General features: G+C 28.0%; 1 protein-coding gene across 1 annotated transcript; it reads right to left on the bottom strand.

Moving 5' to 3' along the window:
* Nucleotides 1-5,586: 5,586 nt before the first annotated feature.
* On the bottom strand, nt 5,587-12,090 carry LOC112679215 (5-aminolevulinate synthase, erythroid-specific, mitochondrial). The gene is made up of 9 exons (XM_025548929.1): nt 11,651-12,090; nt 9,390-9,649; nt 7,568-7,778; nt 7,301-7,485; nt 7,011-7,222; nt 6,817-6,949; nt 6,471-6,739; nt 6,195-6,404; nt 5,587-6,095 (listed from the first exon to the last, which is right to left on the bottom strand). The coding sequence occupies exons 2-9, from the start codon at nt 9,643-9,645 to the stop codon at nt 5,964-5,966; spliced, it is 1,608 nt and encodes a 535-aa protein (XP_025404714.1). The 5' UTR covers nt 9,646-9,649; nt 11,651-12,090; the 3' UTR covers nt 5,587-5,963.
* Between the last annotated feature and the right edge of the window lie 9,338 nt (nt 12,091-21,428).

Raw genomic sequence — 21,428 nt, 5'->3', positions numbered from 1 at the left:
TACTAATGTTTCATCAGTGTTCACCGAAATTATTTTTGATGAGGCAGGCCATACGGGTTCCGCGCCCACAAATCCGACGTATTTTCGTAGTATACATCTATTGCGCCGGTATAACAACTATACAGTACAAGTAAAAATAATGGCTAAAAACAAAAATTAAAATTAAAATCAAACTTATCATTCTACATAATTGGTATTTACACTAATAGTATATTATATATTTGCACTTATCCTAAAAATTTTGAAAAGTTCTTAAGTCTAATTGTTTGCGCCGATATGTCCAGGCAGCTACGGTGATGCTCATCAAATTATTATTTGTGATATGCGCACGTCGGTTACGGCGCACTCTTATCGGTCCTCTGGTTCCATTATTATCATTATTAAATTGTAATATTTAAATTATTGTTATTGCATTTATATTATTATTATTTTATATCTCTGAGTTATAATCTTTTGGTCGCAATTGTTGCACCATATATTTAATGTAAAAATATTTTTGTCGTTTTTCGGTCGTTATTGTAACACCACGTACTTTTTCATTTGTCTCTCGTCATTGAGATTTTTTATATTATTCATATTAAATGAATTATTTCTTCTTATTATTATAGTATTATAAATATTCATTATTATTATTGTCACTGGCCATCGCCGTACAAATCGATTTGTGTCAAATATTTAAATTCATATTACCAATAAATTAATTTGATTACCAATAACCTGTATTTGTATAAGTCGTCGTGTGTATTGTGATGTTCAATTCCTGTTCCAGTAATCCATCGTGAATTCTTCAATCATCGTTACCATTTTAGTTACCAGCGTAAGCCGTCATAAATGTTGTAAGTGTTAGTTTTTTAAGCGTGGCTTGATTGTTTAATTTTAGATGCTCGGAATACTGGTACGGTCCATACCATTTATAACATAAGAAATAAAAAACGCGGAAAACTGGTACTATTCAAAATTTAATTTTCAGTGGTCCTAAAATATTACTATTTTTTACAACAACTATCTCCTCTATTTTGTTTTTAACTGTGCACTTATGTGAAATTTCATTTGAATAATTTACGTACTGGAATTTCAATTAGTTCCATAAATATATTATAATATAATAATATTATAACTTACCGGTTTGATCAAATTAGTTGTAACTTTTCCCGGGCATTTCAAATTTGTGTTTTGTGTGCATTTCCACCTGATAGAATTATTATTCTTCCTCAAAACCACATAAGAATATTTCTTATATACTATTAGCTCTGAGCCTATTTGACTTTCTAACCTAACCTACATAATACTATATTTAAAATTATATTACAATTAACAATTAATTATTACAATTATATATTACAATTAATTATTAATTATATTACATTAAATAACTCATTAAATTAAAATATTTTTTAATAAATTTAATGAAATACCGATTGACTAGTTAACCCTATGAAATTTTCTCAAATTACTTTTTTAAAACAAATTACATTTTAGACAATATTCACAAAAGAATTTATTATACCATCAATCAATCATCAAAAATACTTAAATGAACGCTGAAAATTAATTATTCAAAACATAATAAATATTTTTTAATTTAAATATTTTCCTAGAAAATAACGAATTTTGGAGAAAATTTGTTAAGACATTTCTTATAGAAAATTATAATTTCTAAAATAAAGGTACTATAGTATTTTACGATAAATGCTTTGGATTTACACTTAAATGCGAAAATCTATTCAACTACCCTATTTAGCCATTTTTTAAAAGGGACGTGAAGGGGATGAGTTATCAAAACTAAATTTGGTCTAATTTTTTTTTCTCATGGTAATAAACAAATCGGCGGATACCTGGATTAAAATTTTTAAAGTTGAAAAATTAGTACCACTCTAATATATATATTTTATTTTTTTTTTTAAACAAGCTGTGTCTACGTGATTACATGACAAATAATGTAGCCTGTTAAATTTGGCTTAGTGCCGTCAAGAACTCTAAAACAACATTATATAATAAAATAATCTTCAATTTTCGAAATATGTTAGCGGTGTAGTACCATAAAATAATTAAATGTGAATCTTTTTTGTTCGTACCATAACGATATTTAACTGAAACTGTGATTATGAGTAAGTATAAGCATTGGATAGCCAAGGGCGTATTTTAGGGAGGTGAAGGGGGCATAAGCCCCCTATGGCTCGTACTTCTTTTAAATACAATATATTGATTTATTTAAAAAATGTAATGTATAAATAATTAAGAATATAAATTACTAGTTTATCACTATATGATACTAAATTAGATAATACAGTATTTTAATAAATATAAATTATTATTCATAAGGTATAATTGTATCCATTGATGAAATAATCAACAAATTTGCCCAAATGAAAAAAAGGAATTTGGAATTTGTTATTTAACTACTTACTAACCTTATGCTTTTTACTCAGATATTTGTTAAATTAAGTTACCTATCTCAATTGTTTTTTAAAGTTTTTAAAAAATAATTAATAGGTATTATTACTGCTATGATTATTTGAAGTCTTTTTTATACAGAATTCAGACTGGTAGAATTTTAATATAGGAACTATTTGTGTTGTTATTATTAATACTTATTTTATATGCAGTAGGTTTTAAATATATTTATTAAATAAATATTTAATTCAATTTGGTACTTGAATTTTTATTTATTTACTCGAATGAGTAACAGAAATATGAGCTGTAAATTATTTTTAAGTTTGTATAGAAGAAAAATTAGTTCTAAGTGATTATAATTAATAATAACAATTTAATGATTATTTTGAATTATTTGATGATTAGTAATGATTAATTAAATGATTATTTAAAGGTATGGTGACAAAGCCTCAAATTATAATGTTTGGTTAAAAATAGTCGGGCCCTCTCACCATTAAAATTTTCCATTTGCGCCAATGAATAGTCAATATTTGATTGCCGCCCAGTCAAAGTTATATTAATTTGTTGTCATAAATTATGCTACGATAAACGCCATAACGAGTGTCACTCGTCACCCTTGTCAAAAAAAAAAAAGAATACAAATAATCAGAGGTGGATTTCCCATTAGGTACTGTAGGCAGCTGTCTAGGGCGGAAAAATTTGGGGGCGACAAATTCTGTAGTATTTTATTAAAAAACATCAAACGTATGAAAAATATTGGAAAATTAATTACTTTATATTTACTAAAAATAATTGTATAATAATGTGTGCATTTTGTTAATTTGTTATCATCGGAATTTCGGAGAAAAATAAATACCCATACTGACACACTAATATTACTAATTCGACTGTATATTAATAATCCTATGTTGTTATTATGAAAATCTGTTTTTATTAAAATTTAGTGGACATCCACTGACATTTTTTCACAGTAGACTAATTAATAAAAGCAAAAAAAATAGTCTAAACATTCAAATGGATGTAGTTACATATGTTTATATATTTAATATATAGATTAGATATTTTGGAAGGGGTAATTTAACTTTTTTTAAAACAAATTCATGCTCCTCATAGAGGTTCTTAATTCAATATAAATAACTGGATGTTCAAAAATTAATTATTGATTGTCGTATTACTAAGGTTTTTAAATCATATCACAAAATAATGAATTCCACAAGCCCAATAAATGATACATATTAAGCTTCTTAAACAATTCATCAATAATTTAGTAACTGTAATAAGCAGAGCTCATGAGTTCATGCTCTAAAAAATGCCTAAATAAGTATGCGTTTATGCACTAAAAGCTGGGAAAATATGCATTGAAATATGCCTTTAAAAGTTCAGAAATATGCATTTATATGCACTAAAAATATGTAGATTAAAAAATAAAAATACTATAAGTAAATTTTTGAATAACAAAAAAATGTCTATTCATATTATTAAGTTTATTGAAAGTTATATTTTATTAATAATAATAAAATCTTTAAACTGCGGATTGTTCAACTTGTTTAACGGAATAGTAACTTCTAACATAGCTTTGCACAAAACAAAATTAAAGTCTGATTTTTTCGAAGTTGTAGATATAAGTTGTTGCAAATATTTTCTATCCTTAATTTTTTTCATTCGGTAAAGTGATGTTTTGTGTTTCTCAGTATTAATATATTGCACAACACTAAAGGTGCGGCCCCACTGGAAGCGATTCTGAGTTTCTGCGTTTCGAGCGTTTCTGCGATTTTACACGCGCGATGTCCACTAGCGATTTTACATGCGTTTCTACAATTTTACGTCACGCGTGTTCGTTTTATTTTTCATTAGTTTATTCGATCCTCAATCAAGATGACGTCCAGAAAAATGTTGCTGGCTGAATGTGCTGCTTTAATTGACATTATAGTAAATTATCATCCATGTCGAGATCTTTTCCAACGTTGGACCAACATTTTTGGATCTTAGTCCTATTACTGTGGTCTGGATGTCTAGGATTCTAAATAGCTTTCTGTACGAAGACAGCGGCAGCTATTTGTTCGGACACAACCGACGCAGAAGACATTTTTACAGCGATTAATCTCGCCGAATATCAAACTATTTTGTTCTTTCAGCGATTACCGCGCGTGTAAAGCTACACGCGACACGCGCTCAGTGGGGCCACTATATATGAGTTACATACTTTTTTTAAAATCGCTAAAACGCAATATCGCTACACGCTATCGCTAAAACGCAAATCGCTTCCAGTGGGGCCGCACCTTAACGCGTTCTACACTCGCGACTTTTGCTTGCAAACCTAATAAAATAATATTTTGTTCCCGGCCGAGAATATATTTTCACCAAATTCATTTACTAATTGTCTTAGTTTACAGGCCGATGACGGTTTTTCTTTCGGCATGATCGATAATTTCAAAACGAAGTTAAAAAATATATAAGATTTTCGAAATATTGTTAAATTGAACGAACGTCCGTACACTATGTCACAATAACGACTCAAATATAGTCTAGAATAACTGTAAAAGTATCAAGAAGATAAGAGTAAAGACATATAACATAACATGTTTTCCACTAATTGCTTAATGCGGGCTACGTACCTATACATACGTTTGTACTCGCTTTATCTGCCCTATACATTTTATTTTTAATAATAATTTGATGTTGTGTAAACTCCCATATATTTTATTCTGTGTAAAAATATAAATTATTGCATTTTGATCAAATTTCGGTAAAAATACGCACAATAATATAGAAAAACGCATAAATATGCCAAATAGTTAAAAAACCTCTAAATATGCAACATAAAATTTTACATACTTAACCACAGTACCTTGGAATGAATTTCTATGTCACCTAGCATTAAATACGACTTAGCAAGATTGATATGCAAATGCATGAACTCACGAGCCCTGGTAATAAGTAATACAATTAAAATTTAATGTTATCTCCTTCATCTTATTCAAATAATATTGAAAATAACAAAAAGTAAGACTGTTTTTGCCAATATAATGTATTCCAGTTTATTTTAAGATATGTTTACTACAAATGTATTGTATTGTAGAAATTAAATATTTTTTTTTTTTTAGATTACAATATACTTTATTCACTGGTAAGAGAGGAGAGGACAGAAGAATTCTAAACCAATATAATTTCATCAACAACGCAAAAACAAAATAAATGTTATAAAATCAAATAATGTCAATAAAACACTAAACAACAAGAATTCACATAAGTCTTTGTAGATAATACTATACAAAAAGAAAAGAAAAAAGTAGTACAATAAAAATAAAATTCAACAAGTTATTGCAATATAACAACCCATTAGATATTTATATGGCAACCATTAAGAATGTATTACGTAATAAAAGATAAGTTTCAGAATATTGTAAAGTTGACAATCCTCTGGCTCCGTGTGTAAATTGGAATATAAGTCAAGTTGAGAATAGTAAGACTGTTTACCCATAACCAAAGATTAAAAACCAAAATAATAGTTTAAACAATTGAACTTGTTCAACAAAATTAATGAGTTAAGTTAAACATGAAAACTGATTTTAAGCAGATGCATTAATTAATTGATAACAGTTGGGAACTAGGCATGACTCGATGGTAATCCTACAGTTGTTTTGAATGCTACTGTTGATTCTATCGCACAGAGGTTTTCCCTTGCACATGCTGCAATGAGCCTAAAAACAAAATTATCAATTATTAACTGAGGTAGATCAGTTCCATTTTTATTGTTTTCTATATTCAAAATTATCATAAAAGTAATCACTACTCCTTACAGTTTTGATTGGAATGCCAAGTTTAACCCAAACATCAAGCATATCATTAACAAGTTTATCAACCATTTCAGCAGTATGGTGCGGTGTTGGTGCCAATCTCAACTTTTCTTGACCAATAGGTACAGTGGGATAGTTAATGGCTTGAACATAATGTCCTTTTTCTTGAAGTAGTAGATCTGATATTTTTGAACACAAATTAGCGTTACCAATCTGTGAAAAAATAATTTATAACATTTAATAAAATTAATTTGTCAATTTTTATTTAATAATACTGACCTTAATGGGTATGATGTGTGATGGAGTTGATTCTACTGGTAAACCAGCATCATATAATTTTTGTCGGAGATATTGAACGTTCTTTTGATGTTTTGTTCTTAGTAACCGACCTTCAGCTGAGGCAAGTACACCAACAGCTGCTCGAGCACCAGCTAAGACCATAGGTGGTAATGATGTGGTAAATATGAAACCTGCTGCATAACTACGGATCATGTCGATTAAATTGCTTGAACCGGCTACATATCCACCTACATTGCCATAAGCTTTACCTAAAAAAAAAAAAAAAAAATTAACTGTTATATTTTATTAATTCCATTAACCCTAATAAAATATTGTATGTATTAACCTAATGTTCCAGATATAATGTCCATTTTATGCATTAGACCACGTAATTCACCAATACCAGCTCCGTGATCACCGTATAAACCTACAGCATGAACTTCATCTACAAAAGTCAACGCTCCATACTTATGAGATATCTAAAAATAAAAATAAAACACATTAATAAGATTATTTTATGTAACTTATACATTTAATGACCTCGCATAGCTCTTCAAGAGGACAAATTGCACCAGTCATCGAGTGAACTGTTTCAAATGCAACTATTTTAGGTACAGATGGATCGACAGATATCAAAAGTTCTTCTAAATGTTTTGGGTCATTGTGTCGGAATATATGCTTGGGAGCTCCACAATTTCGAATGCCTTGTATCATCGAAGCATGATTACCAGAATCCGAAAATATATGTACTCCTTAGAAGTTTAACAATAAATTATTATTAATAAAAATTAAATTATTAATAAGTCAATTATTACTAATTAATAACCTACCTGGTATCATTTTTCCCAAAGTAAATAATGTAGAGTCATTTGCAACAAAACATGATGTAAACAATAAGGCAGCTTCTTTCTTGTGGAGCGCAGCTAAATCTTTTTCCAAATTTTCATGAAACATGGAATTTCCAGAAATATTACGAGTACCTCCTGCACCAGACCCAAATTTGTCTAAGGTTTGCCTGATAATACAAAAAACATATATTGTAAATTAATGAAAATAAATTATTTATTAATTAAGAAATAAATAAACAGCAGACTCACTGAACAGCACTCTTTACAACATGATGACAAGACATACCAAGATAATCATTTGAACACCAAACCGTAACCGGTTTTTCATTTCCTGTATATTCTAAAGCATATGGAAAATCCAGAGCCAGTCTATTTACTTTTTTGAAAACCCTGTAAGAATGGTCCACTTTTTTACGCATTATTTGCTCATGGAAAAATTTTTCATAATTGTAATTAATTTCTGTAAAGCAAATAAATAATTTAATTATTATCAGACTATTTTGTCCATAAAAATATAGAGTGCCTGAAATAAAATGCAGGATTTAAATCTGCTATAAATTAAATTTATTTCTTTTAAAAAATCATAACAAATATATCATTCTATTCAGGAAAAATTAAGGTTCAACAGTGAAAAAGAATATAGGTCATATAACCCTCCTTACTAGCCCTACAGGTGATTATTCTTTCCATAACATTTACCATCCCAGGATAACACATTGTCCCATCAATTTCGATGAGGACAAAAAGAATTTCTCTTCTTGTTTTTTAAAAGAAATACATTTAATTTATATCAGATTTAAATCATGTATTCTTTTTGAAACAACCTATACAACCTTGTAAAATAAATATGGATGAATATGATATACTTAATACTAATACCATATTAATATTATGCTAATATCATTAATCATATATTTTGTTATTTTAAATTACATAACCATTTAGTTTTATTAAAAACGTAATTAAATTAACCAATAAACTAATTTATATTGATTAAATATTTTCAATACATCTATAAAAAGTACATTTATTATTGGTATTTTAACTATCTACATCAAAATAATTATGCAAATAATTCATTTTATTATATACATTGAGTACCTACAATGGTAGGAAAATAATCAATTGGTTTAATAGAATGCTCAAAATTAAATATTTAAATGATACATATATGGAAATAATATTGAATTAAAATTAAAATGTTTGTCTAAGTATAACTATTTTATTTATTTTTCAATTATTTTAATGTACCTATAACGATAAGTTACATTTATGAAATAAGAATTTAGTTTAAGGATAAAAAAAATCCGTAGTAAATTGATAAAAAATTAAATACATCCTTGTCTATTTAATACTAACCGATTAAACAAAAACTAATAATTACTTAATCTAATTCAAAATACAATCAATTGTTCATAATATTTTTGAATTATTATTTCTGCATTGTATATTTTGGCATTCAATTAAAACAAGGTTTGATTAACAAACAATTAACAACAAATTAATTTACATAATAGACAAAAATATTATTAAATTGTGCTGCTACATCTGGTCTTTGAATATTCATATTTTAAATAAATATGAGCATTATAATAATGTATAATTTTACAGTAGTACAAAGTGATTGGAGTAAAATACCTTTTACATACTTGAAATACAAATTAGGAAACAAAAAATAAAATAATTTGATTTATGACATGACGGAACTATATATTTTTTAACTAAATTTTGCATTTGTTTAAAAATTATATTATTTTTTTCTAATATATTTGTAGGTACTATAGTAATATTACTATGTTTAATGTTGTCTTTCATAATAAAATTAATTTTAAACTATAGAGAGTGTTTAAATTATTATTATTATTATTATTATTATTATATTAAGAAATACTATAAAATGTAACACAAAAAATTATATTTCAAATACTTGACATGATTAAGAAATTATACATTAAGTATTGTGTATAAAAATTCAATTGACTTAAAATCTAGAACGCAAAGATAAATGTTATGAAATATATTCATATTTTATAAGAATAACTAATAAAAATATAAGAAATAAAATAATAACCTGCGTCATATTTTGGTTCAATAATATCTTCTTGAATTTCCTTACTGACTTCTTTGACTACTTTAGCAGTATTTTTATCTTCTAGGAATGGACATTTTTTCTTGCTATCAGTTTTATCATTAATTAAACTTGTACATGATCCACCATTTATGAATCTAGACATAACTGGACATGAGTGACCATATGTTTTAAGTAAACCAGAAACATAGTTTTTGATATAAGTAGAAGGCAGTTTTGACATGAATGGGCACGCCATGGTTCTAGAAAAAAAAAATTAAAAGATAAATTATAGGTAAATAATTATTTAGTGTTCATTATCAGAATTTGGAACTTATAATACATGCATATACATACTAGTTTTACTAAAACAGAACAGAATGAAATATAAGAAGTTTCAAAGAATAGATAGTTGAAATAATAAATTTAACACTGCATTTTTATTAGTATATTGAAATAATTATACCTACATACTTATCTGAAGTCAAAATAAGTAATTTTTAATTTTTGGTAATCATTAAACTACATTTTAAATAAGATATTGTCTTGAGCATATTATTAGATATTTTAATGATTTTTAATTATATTATATTTATTTATAATATAAAATGTATGACCTTAACAACTTTCAAATTTTATATTCTCTTTTATCCAAATACAGTTGCAATTTCATTTTTTTATTTTTTTAAATTCAATCACAATTTCATTAACTTTGTATATACTCGATGATAAATTTTTAATTCAAAACCAGTCATACTTTACAACTATAATAATATTCCAGTCTAAACTTTATTTATTTATTTCAATATATAAACTATTCTTTTTTTTATTTATATACCGATATATTATAAGACAAATATTAATGATATATTACATTCAAGTCCGTGTTGTATGATTAATACAAAAGTATATTTGACACCATATGAATAAAATATTTAAAATCTAAAATTATTCGATAAACTATGACATCTCATATGACATTTATCTACATGAAAGAATTATAAATACATATTAAAGGTAACTAGATTAGGTTAGGTATCTATATTAAAATAATTTGAATAATTATTGGGAGTTAAAATTTGATACAAAAATTGAAACTTATAGTTGATAAATACCAATACAATACAATTAAATATAACATAAAAGAATTACAAGGAATTTTTTTTAATTTGGATTATTAAATAGTTATATAATAAATAAAATATCAAAAGCAATTAGAGAATGAAACCAATACATGTAACTCATTTGAGATCACTGAAATCAGTTATTTATCTTATAATCCATGAGTGTTTGACCTTAACTAAACTAAATCCATTATACTCTTAATTGCTCATGGCAATTTTTGAATGAATAGCATAAAATCAATAACTTTCTAATACCGTACCTAAACCTGTTCTGTGAAAAAATCTCAAGGATTGTGATTTTACTCTAGTAGTATAGCACATTGATAGGAGATATAATATTATGTAATAGATTTGGTAAGTAATGGTATAAAAAATAAGAACATTTAAAATAGTTAATAATTCCAAAACTAAACTGAAGTGAAAAATTTCAAGTACACCTTTGTGTTTGGACAATCAACAACACATTAGACAAAAAAAAAAAATTAAGAATTTGCTTTATAATCAAAATGAATTTACTGTTTGAATAAATTATAAACTATTAATGTTAGTGGGTGGAAGGAAGGGGGTAATTTATTGTAACAATTTCGACAGAACAGATGAATTGCAAAATTAACAGTTCAATGTCAAACAATGATTTTTGGTGTATAATTATAGTTAACCTTCACACATCAAAAACCAAGGTATAACTCTACAACTCGGTGAATCAAATAAATTGTTGTGTCGCGAACAATCTATCGGTTCGATAGGCAGCATCGTAAGAAATGTACGACAAGCCACAAGTGGGGCAAACACGCGTTATTGGTACGGGAAAAAATAAAAATAATTCATCTAGGCCAGTGACGACAACGTTCAGAAAGACCTGCCGATTCCGACGAGATCAAGGTGAACTCGATCGGCTTTCACCCTGTTTCGCGGGAACGGCGAGCCAACATTCGATCATTGTTTACCGCACTAATGATAATCCATCCAGCGGATTTTATATTGTTTTTCAGTATTTATTTGTTTTATTTTTCGCGCCCGTTTCGATTTCAACCGGCCGAAATCGCGCGAAACAAGCAGCTCGGAGACGGTTGATAAGAGAAACGGTACGGAAATGATAAAACCTCGGCGGCGACGTCTACGCGTCCCCGGATAACTCACCTGTGCGCGTGTTCGACTGGTCTGCGAGCGGACGCGGGTACGCGTTCAGGACTTCGGTCTTCGGGCGAGAGCGTACGTGTCCGACGGACGATGGTTGACGAACTGGGCGACGGTGGCGTGTAACGCGAAGTGAAACCGTCGGTCGGTGGGGGAGGGGAACGCGCGGAGACGAAGTTGTGCTGTGAAAAGGAATAGTCTGGTGACGAAAACCGAACGACAAACGGGTAACTCTGACGTCAGAGTGCGGAGAGTTTCTCTCGCGTCAAACGTTCGTCAGCGCGTCGTTCGTCGGTCCGTCCGTGCGGCGTCCAGTGTCGGTGCTATGGTCGCGGGCAGCGTCGTGCGAGTGACGGGTCGACGTTCGGGACGGCGAATTCGCGCGATTCGGCGCGTCGTCGACTCGCGCGCGGCCGCCGTCGAACGCCCGAGAAATACGTGTCCCCGTTGCCGCGCGCGCGTTATCACTCCTTATCAGTCACATGTTTTTTTTTTGCGAATTTCTCGTCGTCGCCATCCCTCCGCCGCACGCGCACCCCGTCCGGTTGCCGCACGCCCAGTTGCGCGTTGTTACGAAAACCGTCCGGGATCGCCCGCGCCCACGAATCGCTTTCAACTTTTATTGAACGTCGTTTTTTTTTTTTCAGCACCATTCGCTTTTGACGAATATGTAAGAACCCACCGGTCGATTTTGATCGGAAAGAATTCGACCAACGCGTTCGTATCGCTGTGATTTTCGGATGGTTTCGTGTCAACGGCTGTTCGGTGATCGATAAAATTTTATCCCTGTGCTTCTCTAACCTTACCCGTAAATTCGGTATTATCGTTAGCTTCCATACATGACCGATCGTGATGATATTAATAATCTTTCGGACAACGCTTGCACGAAAGGATACAATACCGCATTATACTTTGGTCCGTCGTTTACAGTACACTAGGTTTTTCTCTCGGGTTGTTACGAAAATTATCATCGTCTATAAGTTCCGTAGTTACTATGGTATATTTATATAACATACCCGACTCTCAGGACGATACGATTTACGTCATTTTTTCAACTACAAAAATTACTCTTAATGGGTTACGTTAGGCGTTCGCTATGTTCACTACTTAGAATTCGAATATTGTAATACTTTATTGTAATATTATGTATTATAATAAAATTGTGCATTGCAAGCAAAAAATATTTAAATATTTCCTGAATATCAAATCATTTAAAGCTAGCAAGTATAATTATCTGTCGCAGATACGATTCTAAAGAATGTATTCATTATCAATTTAATTGATGTAATTTTTGTAAAATTATTTCTGCTAGTTATATTAATTAAGAACCATTACATATGCGTTACAAATAATAAACTATGATTTTATAATAAAAGGTAAATAAGAATATAAAAATTATTAAATTGTACTTCAATAGCAAAATTAATTTAATGAGCTTGTATTTAAAATATGCAATACTTTTGAATACTTTTGAGTATTTTTTGGTGCTAAAAATAATAATTTAATGACAAAAAAATCGAAAAAAAATACTCGTTTGAGATCCATGTCTGACTATGTGTTTTTGATTTTTACGGCAAAATATATACAAGCAAAGATCACCTTCAAATTATTTTTTATGAAAAATTGTCATTTAACTGTGCAAATAATTTAACTAAATTTTAACATTCGTTAATAAAAGTAATTTATTATTTTTCTTTACCTTTAGTGGCTTATATTAAAAAACTTTGCGTACCTACTCGTATCGCATCATGTATGATATAGTCTATAGACCAGCGGTTCTTAAACTGTGGTACGCGAAAGGCCGCATGGTGGTAGAACGGAAATTAAAAATTCAATATTTAACTCATATATTAATTTAAAACACTAATAAATTTGTAATAATAAATAAATAATAATTTTATTTTAGTATTTTACTGCCTTTTTATTTAAAATAAATATATTTAACTATGTGAAGTTTGTATGGTTTTATTTTTAATCATTAATAGTACGTGACTGATTGATAATATACTCATGTGGTACGCGAAAAAAAAAATTTGAGAACGCTGCTATAGACTAAATTGTCAATAATGCATTAAACGGAAAAAAATCGGAAATATCGAACATATCGGAAATCAACCGTTTAGCAAACTTAAAAACAAGAAAATATTACTTTTTAAAGCTGTAATTTAAATGTTCAATTAAGCTGTAAAAACAAGTTTATAGAAATTATGTCAAGAATTGAAGCATTTAATATAAATGATAATATCGTTCAATTTGCAAAGGTTACGGCTAGCACGTACAATAATAATAATATATTCAGAGCATTATTGAATCGGAATACAGCGTATGTAATTATAATACAAATGTTATTCTAATCATTATTAATTTAAATTTTTTTAGTTTATTTTTCTTCTATTTTTAGACTTTATTATACAATATCACACACATGTTTTACACGTATAATTTCATATCAATTTAATTTTCATGAAAGTTATATCATTTTAAATGTTCCGATAGTAATTTTATAATTTATTTATTTTACTACAGCTATTGCAGAAAATATATATACGTAAAAAATATACTCGTTAAATGTGCGTCGGATCCATTCGTTCTTTCGTTGGTCTACTACAGGGGCGGCCAAATGGTCGATCGCGATCGACTGGTCAATCGCGGACGAATAGTCGATCATGTTAGAATTTATTTTTAGGCTACGTGCACGAAAATTAATCGTGGTGGTTATGAACAAATTGTCGATAAATTTTATCTGAATAGTTTTTATCTTTTATTCTGGTTTATAAAAAAATTTTCCAAGAAAGTCGATCTTCAAAGGTGAAATATATTTTTAGTAGATCGTGGCCGAAAAAATTTGGCCGCCTCTGGTCTATTATATCGTTTTCACCGTCTCGATCCATTTCAGAATGTAAATGTATAAAAGTAGCCATTCATGTTACGTGCGTATAAATTATATAATCACGAGTAGGTATTTGCGTATGTACCGTGAATATATCTGTAAAATATTCACTGATCAATTTAAATAACATACTATTTCAGTAGACTACGTTCTAAATTCGATGTGACGGTTTCGTTATCCACTTTAATACGTTGGGCGTCGGCGAAAGTAAGTCTCACAACCTTATAATGCTCGTATAAGTAGAATATAGTCGATCGAGTCGGGTGTTTACCCTGCATTATATGTACAAAGGTTTTATTTTGCCAAGGATCACCAATATTCGATTATTTGTGCTTCGGGAGCTCAGAACCCAATAATCAACGCTATCACATCGCCACCATGTTTACCTTAATAGCAGCGTCGTGCGTCATTCCTATAGTAAATTATATCTATTTAGGTACGCACATTTCATTTTCAAGAATGGTAATTCACTAACGTGTTATCGTTATAATAATTTAATTATACCGGTACGAGGTGTAGTTCATGTAGGTCAATGCCGCAACTACATTAATTTGAGCTCATGTGTAAATAAAATGTAATGCCCCCCATCCTCCCCGCGTCCGGACTCCATTGGAAAACAGTACCTAAAATTAATTGTAACATATCTATTTTGAATTTCGATTATACTACAGGCTGCAAAAGGTAAGTTGATATACGATAATGTGTACAAAACAAAATCAATCAACAATATTGTTCAATCTCCAGTAATGATTATTATTACAAAATGATTTTATTTTCTTACTTTCTACATACTTTTCAAATATTATCACTGGGCCCTATTATCCTATTACAAGCTGGGGCTATGGGCTCGCGTGTTTGTCACACGCAACACACCCGGTTATTGCGGCACTGATGTAGGTACAATACGTTACCACATGTACAAAATAAATTCAAACCCGTTGAAATGAAAAAAAAAAATTTATGATTGCAAAACGGAGTGATTGGAATGTAGGTAATTTTAAACTTAATATGTAATTAAAAATGTATTTATAATATTGTAAATTACTAAAAGTACATCAGGATATAAGGATTTTCAGTTTTTCGACATTAAAAGAATACAACATTTTTGTTGTAGTGACCAAACTAATATAAAGCTAGCGGATGATATATTATACTAAAAGGTCGTAAATCGACCGGTAACGGTTATAGGCCGTGACTTTTGATCATTTGTATATGTATTGTTCAACCATTATGTAGCAATATGATGTATTCCAAATTTTAAAACAATAAATAATAGGCAAAAGTAATGTTGACAATAATATTTGTTTTAAGTGAAAAAATCAATCTTGTGCAATTAATTGTTCAGATAAATAGCAATAAGTAATCAGTTTTCAATATAACAATTATCGAACTGATGCAGGTATAGAATATACCAAAAAAATTTAAATTTCTAGTTTAGTACACTGTATGCAGTCAATATTTCGAACTTTTACAAAATATCTTAATATACGTAATATTATATTCATTACCTACATCCATAAAAAACATCAATATTTCAAATATTAAATATCGTATCCTGGTTCGTTTAGGCCATATACTTGTTTGTATAATTAAAATGTAGATATGTACCTATGTACACGTAACGTTTGAAGATGATGTACTATGAATCGATTTTTATGTTAAAAAATGTAACAATTATAATTACCTAATCTAATATAATATAACATCATAATTCATAATCTAACCATAAACCGGTTATTTCATATTTAATATCGTAACATACGTAAGATATTATTGTTTTGATTAGCTTACTTAGGACATGCAAGGCAGATTAGTCAGTTAGTTTTTTATTTAAATGAATTACAAATTAATTAATACAAATTAAAATATATTTAATTGCTCTAATATAATCTGCAGTGGGGTATTCAGGAATTCAAAAGAAAATGTACTCAAGAAAACTTAACTATGAGACAAATACAAAGGGACAGTGCCGACAGTAGAGTCATTGGAGCTCCGAACGAATAAACAAATATACGTCCTTCCCCATATAATTAGTATTGGTTTTATTTTAAATGGTTATTTGATGCTATTAATATCTAAATTTTAAATTAATAGTGATTACGAACGGCGATTGATAATAATAACGATTTATTATCTATGGTCTAAATTATTAGGGATCATTTATGTATTGTATTTATTATGATAGGTAATTATTAATTACCTATCATAATAAATAATAATCAAAAATAATGGACTTATTATTAGAATTATATTCCTATAATTTTTTTAGTTTTAACATTATGTCATTGAAACGCCTCCTTTCAACAAGCGCCTTGGATGTAGGGCTAGGTCACCCACCCCTAACACCAGCCTTGTATAGGGGTTAATGGTAACATTCATACAAAGCAATTTTAATGTTTATTTAATAATATTTTTAAGTTTTCATAAAGAAATGTACAACATATTGAATTAAACCAATTTGTATTTTTATTTTATAACAGTTGCTCAAGAAATAACACAACAAAAAATAAAATGTTAACTAAATTAAATTTATAGTTAATCATATCAATTAATGGTACCTACGATATTTTAACGGAGAAATTAATTTTAAATAAGTTGTAAGTATTTAAATATGTTAGATTTAGTGATACATTCATAATTAGAACCTATGTTTTATATGTTAATGAATATAAATAATAAAGTCAACTATATTCTTCATCATATATAACATACATATAAAACTGACCTACAAAAGTTATAAATAAAAATTTTGACATGTCAAAATATTCATTTATTCTAAGTTTAAAATTTATTTGTATATTTATAAATACATTGAATACAAGGTAGTAGGTATAATATATATTGCACAAAAAATATTGATAATTTTATCCTGTATAGATAGTAATAAAAATGTATTTCATAATACAGAAATATTGTGAACTAAGTGGGTACCTATTTAGTAAAACTCATTTAAATAATAAAAACAGTTTAAAAAAATGATTGTAGTAACATATTTTAGCTTAGCAGCTCGATAATTGTATAGGTACACGGATAATTTTAATCCGTTTTATCTAGCATGAATTTCGAAAAATATTTTTAAATAAAAATACTATGATATTTTTAGGTTAAGATTTGATTTTAATACAAGAAATTAAAATAGATCATTATGCGACTTCAAATTATTATAATAGATAATAATTTATTCAACATTCTTAATATATTAAACAATTCTTAACGACCTTCATTTAGAATTATTATTTTTAAATGCAATTATTTTTCATGGTTTTCAAATTTATACAAATTAAGTTTACTAACATAACAAGGAATTGTCACATTATTAGGCTTTTCCATCGATATTTTCTTTAATAAGTATCAATACGGTTTTATTTTTGATTAAATATTGAAATAAGTTGATGGAATTAACTAACATCAGAATATTTGCCATAATGAAACTACAGTTGATGTATTTTCGTTATAAAACATAACAATAGGCAGTAGCGCAATCAGGAATTTTTCATGGGGGGGGTCTGACAAAATAAACTAATATACAAATAATAAAAAATTATAATATATATATCTAGAATATGATATTAATATACTATTATACGTACCAAGGGGGGGGGGGGTCCAGACCCGGAGTCCACCCACCTGGTTGCGCCACTGTCAATAGGTAAACTTTGAGTTTTTAGTCTTTGAGTTTGAAATTGAAATATATGTTTAGGGAGAACCTGGAATAGTTGTAACATTTTTTTTATAATTATTTTTCTATATCATGAACTTATATGCGTATCCAGACATTTTTAACAGATTGCGCACAAGACAAATACACAAATGCGATATTTGTTTACCAAAAGTCAAAAAAAATACGATCTTCAAGTTTTGAAAAAGCCATTATTACCTTAAATTAAAAATACGAATATAATTACAAATTTTCTTATTTCTTACTATAATTCTAAAGTCGTTTTGTGGGAATCATAACTTTAAACTAGCATTAATTAATAATACAATTAAAGTCAAATTGTGCAGGTTGTATCCAGTCTCATACATTTTTTTTTCTTAAAATAAAAGAATTTTCATTCATAAAAATTTGTACTAGGTACACATTCTTTAATGAACAATCATGAAATGATACAGAGCTCTATTCCACTTTCATATGATTATAATTTTTAGTAATAGACTTTTTTTTATTAATCAAATTGCACATTATAATTAGGTACCTATCTACCAATCTGTTATTATTTTTTAAACTAAAAATGTTCTTATGTCTGGTATAAATCTGAAAACTATTCACAAATTATTTATTTTATTGTTGGATAGAGTGGCGTACATTCAATCTTGCTCTAAGGGGGGAGGGGAGGTAACAAAAATAATAGTTATCTTTTTTTTTCGTTGCACAGATAAATAAGATAAATAACTGCTATAAATAGTTATTATTTTATACAACTTTTTTACCAATTTACAGTTTACTTTTACATTACAGTAAATTAATAGCTATTGGAATATAAAAACAACATAGTTAACAAAACTTTTCAAACACCTATCAATATAATTATTTTGATTATCATAATATTTGTATAGTTGTATATTATAAGTTCAAAGCGTAATAATGAAACTATGAATATATTACACGTTATCAATAATAAAACAATTTTCTTTTTTTTTTCGGCCCTGGGGGGTTTGAACCTGGACCCTCTCCCAGTATGCACGCCACTAGTGGGATATATAATTCAAAATTTAATAGATATATTTAAGTCTTCATCAGCTGTTTTGCTTAAACTGGTTTCTTGAAAAACACCTTCATAGTAATCTTATTTAATAGTATTTAATTGGTACACACTTCTCGAATCCGTAGTGCACACTTTCAAATTCGGATTACACGCATGTATATAAAACAATTATTACTAAAGTTTTATTTTTATTTAAATTGGTAAAGATAATATGATGTAGTTATTTGACGTATATAATATCAAACAAAAATTATAAAAATTAAAACAAATAATAATCATAATATTAAATATAACATTTATGTATGTAACCTTTAATAGTTTGTTTTAGTATTACAAATTTAATATTTATGACTAAATGATTTTACCAAAATGTCAGTTCCTATACAATTTTATTTTATTATATTTTATTCATTATAGCAGTGATAACCAAACATTTAACCTGATAATTATATATATAATTTAAATAGATAACCAAACCGCAGACCACAGTTAGTCATCACTGCATTATATTGGTATTAGTATACGATCGTTTAATTACTCTAATTACAAGGAATGATGATGAGTGTAAAAACAAACTCTCTACTAACCTAATGGAAACATACCTATCAATATTAAAACCAGGTACAATAATACTATTAAATATTATATAGAGTATATAATATATATAGTACCATTGATTTTAGAATAAACTCATATTTTAGTTTATTTTAAAATCAATGATAATACATAACTAATAGTAAGTAATGATGGAATGACGTATTGATATGCTTACAAAATCCAATGACATTAATAATTTCAAATTGTATTAACAGTCGACAATATTTTATAAGATGATTAGACAAAAAATGGAAATACTTCGAGAGATTTAAATTATTAAAGGATCTGAATATGATTTTAACATTTTACATAGTTTTGTATCAAATGTATGATGTATTCTGGTATGATGTTTATTATATTATAATACGATAAAATTTAAAAGTATATTACATATATATGATGTAGTAATACATCGAATATTGCATGAAATAATATGTATAGTAATCAGTAGTGTAGATAAGTGGGTTGGGGTTCAAAACCACCCTCCCCGTTTCCAAAATCTCACCTAGTAAATAAATAGCTAAATAATAATAAATAATAAAAAAAATTATTACCTAAACATATCAAATCACCTCCCTCTCATAATCTTTACGTACGCCCTTGATAGTAATAATTGCCATCACATTTTGTCTTTAATTAATAATGTTCTAAACTTGTTATGCCTACGTAAATAACGTTCTCTAATAAATTAATTAAATATTCAGGCAATAAAAAACATCAACACTTCTAAAATTTCATACAATTGATTAATTCGATTATTTTTATTCACGATTAACCGAAAACACAATTCATATGCTATTTATTTCGAGTAATTATTATAAGCATGACTCATTAAAAAGTAATATTTTAACTACCTAATTTTAGCACCTTCTCCGGTATTAAGACTTTTGTATACATAAGTCACGTAATTCTTAATTTAAATGTAACATAGAGGTATTGGGTGTACATATTATACATACATGTTAATGTTAACATGTTAACAAGTCTGCACGTTGCATAAAAATAAATTATTAAAAAGTGTATAAACCATAAAATACTGTAATTTGAAGTTATATGGCCTATTTGACATAGCCTAGGTGCTATGCCAATGAACTGTTCTAACTTTCCATCATATTTTTCTACGAATGAGCAATTTAAATTCGAAAATTCTTAGTAGCATAAATATTGCTCGAATTAAATTCTATACTTAAATTATTAATTGAATGCAGACATATCTAACACAGTCGCAATAATCTGCGCATTCTTTGATTCTAGGCCCGTGAAATAATTTTAATTAACGCTACATAATATTTTTAAATTTAAAACAATAAAAATAAAATATCACCAATCTAAATTACATTCGTTTTATGACTATTCATGATAATTTATTGGGAGTTAAAAAGGCCCATAGTATTAAATACGTAGTGGCTTTTTAAATGAGTCTTTTAAGAAAAACTTTATAAATAATATATTTCGTCAAAAAGATAATTATTATACATAAACTGAATCAACAGGCTGGACAGTAAAATTTCGACGAGAAATATTATTTTCTTTATATCGTACGTATTTGGATAAATTATTGTAAAAATTATGCAAACGTATTAAAAAC

Source organism: Sipha flava, unplaced genomic scaffold, assembly GCF_003268045.1.
Source record: "Sipha flava isolate LNK unplaced genomic scaffold, YSA_version1 132_pilon_pilon, whole genome shotgun sequence".
NCBI classification, from domain to species: Eukaryota; Metazoa; Arthropoda; class Insecta; order Hemiptera; family Aphididae; genus Sipha; species Sipha flava.
Note: the sequence above shows the minus strand (reverse complement) of the source record. Positions and strands in the feature narration are given on the sequence as shown.

Bases quoted from the DNA above. Each gene is read 5' to 3' on its own strand.
- LOC112679215 (XM_025548929.1), bottom strand. From the start codon at position 9,645: ATGGCGTGCCCATTCATGTCAAAACTGCCTTCTACTTATATCAAAAAC. The intron at 6,405-6,470 runs GTCAGTATTATT...ATTTTTTCACAG, and splicing joins CACACATCATACCCATTAAG to ATTGGTAACGCTAATTTGTG. The intron at 6,096-6,194 runs GTAAGGAGTAGT...TTTTGTTTTTAG, and splicing joins TTGGCATTCCAATCAAAACT to GCTCATTGCAGCATGTGCAA.